The 4,490-nt window shown below is 38.2% G+C and overlaps 1 protein-coding gene across 1 annotated transcript in view; it reads left to right on the forward strand.

The window, feature by feature from the left end:
• The window catches only part of TMED7 (transmembrane p24 trafficking protein 7), a 15,278-nt gene extending 10,788 nt beyond the window's left edge, over positions 1-4,490 (forward strand). Inside the window, exons 2-3 of the mRNA XM_019610716.2 lie at positions 2,030-2,299; positions 3,796-4,490. Coding sequence (XP_019466261.2) covers positions 2,030-2,299; positions 3,796-4,032 — 507 coding nt within the window. The 3' untranslated portion in view covers positions 4,033-4,490. The remainder of the gene's footprint in view (positions 1-2,029; positions 2,300-3,795) is intronic.

Consider the following 4,490-nt stretch of genomic DNA (forward strand, 5'->3'; position numbering starts at 1 on the left):
TGAACCCGCTCTAGGACCTCAATGTCTTTCTTATAGTGAATAGCCCAAAACGGAACACAATATTTGAGGTGTGGCCTCATCCATGCCAGTGCCAAGGGGCTCTCCTTTATAACAGATTGAACCTTTACCTTCTTAACAGAAAACTATTTTGCAGCTTTGAGATTTATGGAGCCAGAGCCCTGGCATTTCTGGTACCTCTGAGTTTGCTGCTGCAGATGGCAACCACTGAAACCACAGAGTGCAACAGCAGCACCGGAGCAAAGTCAACCCGGACAGTGGGAATTGTGGCTCCTTTGGGGGAGAAGTGTGCTTTTATGGACCAACTTTTACTTTTGAAGTCCCATATTTATTTTTTCATAGTATTTTGGGGAATTTTGCTGCCAGATAACTTTGTAACTTTGTCCCTTGTGTTCCAGATCTTTGTCAGATATTTTTTTCCTACTCTTTCTTGTTTCTGCTCTTTGTTTTCCTACTCGGTTTATTGTCCCTTACTGCTTTTTGCATTTTCATTTTTTCTGGTCAGCATTTTCCCCTGTTTTGAAATGGATGTCTCTAGAGATTCCTGTGCAGACAGCCCTACTATTGCTACTTCTGCTCAGGATCATAACTGATCAGAACTGGAGGAGTGCTTTTGAAAAGAAACTCCAGGTTTGCCCAACTGAAGTGCTGCATGGGCATCCTTTGGCAGTAGTCTAAAGGAAGAGCTGAGGGGAGGCTCAAGGAAGCTCTATGGGAAGGAGTCTTTAGAAAGCTTTAGAAAAGGTCTGACAACGCATCTTTATTGTGTATGTGTAAAGTGGCCCTTTTGAAGTTTGTGATGCCCTTGTAAAATTTGAAGTCATGCTTTAAAGATGAGCTGCAGAACATTTTTATTTTTTTGCTTTTACTTCCAACCAGGCAATCATTTCTATATGAAAATCTCCATTAGGTGATAGACAGCCAAACCTAGACATCCAGTTTTTTTTTTGAACTTGTCATTCATTCATGTTTTTGTAAAAACAGGAAGATCTCACTTGCCAGCTAAATGTTTTTAAAATTAACTGTCTGTAAGGCAGATAGTTTTCAGCTCCTGTGCTATTTCTGTTTTACTGTTAGCTTTATGGTTCTAATAACTTGATAAATAGAAAAATTGCTGTGGTTTTAAACAATACCATGTGAAGTGCACATCTAAGGTGAAGATATGCAAACAGATATGTAAAAGATACTTAATTCAATACAACTTCTCTTACTGCTTTATCATAAAAGGAAAAAATTTGGAGCGAATATTAAGCTTCAAACTGCTAGCCTGAGAGTCATAAAAACAGCAAATTTTGAGCATCTAAACTACCAGTGGTACTTGTTACAGAGGCAGAGTATCTCGTCTGCTTCTACAGAGTAATGTCAACAGTAACCAAAGCCTGAAATAAAAGTGAGTCATAAGTTTGGAGTCACTCCTGGGCGTTATCTGAATGTGCTGGTTTTGAAAAGGAGTGGTTGGTGCCAACTGTGCAGGAGGAAAGCAGTGGACCCCCCTCAGTAACACTACTTTGTTAACAAGCTGGTAGAAGGACTGGGCCTGTTGTAATACCTGTTCTACTGGTCATATGCCATTCCTGCAGAGCTGAACAGCTTGACCTAATACGGTAGTTATGCTGTTTAGGCCATACAGGAGTTGCCTTATCACATTTTAACAGTATCAACTTGCAGTATTGATTCTATGGAGAGGTGATGGATTTAGTTGATTTGTTACACTACTGTCTTTGCTGCTCCATCAAGTTTTATCTATGGTAGCTTTTGCTATAGTGCAGTTAGCTATAAGAAAGCAAGTAAAATTTCTTCTATAAACTTTGAAAATGTAGTTGATATTTCATATCTTGAATTCAAAGTTTTTTCTGTTTTCTTCTGTGTGTCTTTTATAAAAGAATGATTTTCGCAGACTGGCTTCAAACAATTTTCAAATTAATGTATTACATTTCAAAATATACTTGTCAAAGTTAGACCATTTGACAAATTGCACTTCTGGGAATAAATGTATTAAATATCTGTGTTAAATGTCTTTGTTTTTTCTTTTCAGGTGATCACTGGAGGCCATTATGATGTTGACTGTCGATTGGAAGATCCCGATGGCACTGTACTGTACAAAGAGATGAAGAAACAATATGATAGCTTCACATTTACTGCATCCAGGAATGGAACATACAAATTCTGCTTCAGCAACGAATTCTCTACATTCACACACAAAACTGTGTACTTTGATTTCCAGGTTGGAGAAGATCCACCACTGTTTCCTAGTGAAAACAGAGTAACTGCACTTACCCAGGTAAGATGCTCTTGTGTTTGACAGCAACTGTTAGCTTGAAAGAATGTTGTTTGTTTTTTTCCAGATTCAGCTGCATTAGATATTTATATGACTTTTGAACATCAGTTGGAATTCGGACAGCTTTTTTACAGGGACAGTGAAAGGTGAATGCCTGAAAGTAGAGGGGCTTGGAACTTCAGAATCCCTTCAGCGGAGTAGAAGGCCTCTACAATTTATTAGTGACACCAGTGGTAGAACTTAATGGGAAACCTGTTCCTGAATCTCAGTGAGAAGAACAAGCCTGGGACTTGTTCAGACACCAGACTTGTAAAACATGGTTAAACACAGATGTAAGTAACTGCAAGTGGCCATACTAGAGTGTTAAACTTTTCCTTTAGCAATCACAGAATGATAGAATGGTTTGGAAGGGCCCTCAAAGGTCATCTGATTACAACCCTCTGCCATAGTTGGCCTTGCCAGCAACTAAATCAGGCTTCCCAGGGCCCCATCCAGCCTGGCCTTGAACATGTCCAGGGGCATGGCGCATCCACAGTTTCTCTGGACGGCCTGTGCCAGGGCCTCACAACTCTCTCTGTGAAAAAGTTCACCCTGACATCTGATCTAAATCTCCGTTACTTTAGTTTCAAACCTTTCTGCCTTGTCCTATCAATAAAGTCTGTAATAGGTTGTGCTGTTTGTTCTTCAGGAAATCCTAATTTTCAGACATAACGCTGAAAAACTACCTGTTGGAATTCAAATACTTTGAAGATCTGTTGATTGATTCTGTGATGATCAAAACAGAGTGAAGAGTCCTGACTTCTACTTAGACAGCGTGAGCTGAACATGGAAAAAGTTTGTGAAAAATGATTTAGGTTTTGGAAAACTGGCAACACAGATTGAACGGGTTAAGTGTTTTTAGTTTAGGAGAGGAAGTAAGTGAATTTGGGGCAGATTTTTCTGAATTATTTTACTGTTGTGGACCATTTGGAAACACTGAAAAATAACAGAATTGTCCTTTCTCTAATTAGTTCTTGCATACATGAGTGAGAGAAGGATCTCTTGATAGAAGAACATATTGAGTTTGTTAGTGTAGTTTTTGAGATGTTGTAAAACTTACATGACAGTTAGACAGTGAATAACATCATAGTTGTGTACGAATGTCATACATGCATTAAGCAGGTCTGTATTTTAATGATAGAAATGATTGGGATGTTACTGTCATTTCAGTAGCTTTTATAGCATTCTCTTCTGAAATCAAAGATGCATTAATTTTGTTTTGTAGTTCTCAGTGTAGTGCTCTGTGTTAGATAAAAAGTTTTACATGCTTCTTATTTAAGAGTCTGTGTGGATTAATATATAAGTTATATAAATTCAAATGTTAAAATATTTCAGCTTGACAATGAACTGAGCTAATCTCTGGGATGTAATGTTGCATGAGCCCTAGTAGTAGAGCACAGGAATTCACAGAAAATGTATTATAAGAGCTCTTAATGGGGAACGCTTGTTTGCTTCTCTAGATGGAGTCTGCCTGTGTTTCAATTCATGAAGCTTTGAAGTCTGTGATCGATTATCAGACTCACTTTCGACTGAGAGAAGCGCAAGGCCGCAGCAGAGCCGAGGATTTAAACACACGAGTCGCTTATTGGTCAATAGGGGAAGCAATCATTCTTCTTGTTGTTAGTATCGGGCAGGTATTTCTCCTCAAAAGCTTCTTCTCGGATAAAAGAACCACAGCAACCCGTGTTGGATCATAACTGGTAGTGATAATGCATCAGGTCATTACGCACTATTAATCTGTAAAGTTATTCTCCGATTAATTCTAGGTACAAAGGATCTAAATATGTGCAGCATTCAAGTGTGTCTACCCATCATCTATTAGAATCACAAAACAGGCACAAAAAGTTGTAGAAGGGACACATGATGACATTCAGAAAAAAAAAAAACACTTCTGCTTTCTGATTCCTCTATTAAACATTTGCAATGACCAGCCTATCTGTCTTTTACTTACTTTAATCCAAATTGAGTTTGTTTTTTTTTTTTTACTAGGGAATTTATCTGCAGTATAAAACTTCGTAAGAACCAAGCAATCAAATGTCAGATATGAAGAAGCAATGCATATAAAAAGTGTGGTTTGATTATAATTTCCAGGCTGAGTGGATTGCATTATAAACAAGCAAACGTGATGAACTGTAATGCTGTTTTGATTTGCTGT

This window comes from Meleagris gallopavo, chromosome Z (assembly GCF_000146605.3).
Source record: "Meleagris gallopavo isolate NT-WF06-2002-E0010 breed Aviagen turkey brand Nicholas breeding stock chromosome Z, Turkey_5.1, whole genome shotgun sequence".
Taxonomy (NCBI): domain Eukaryota; kingdom Metazoa; phylum Chordata; class Aves; order Galliformes; family Phasianidae; genus Meleagris; species Meleagris gallopavo.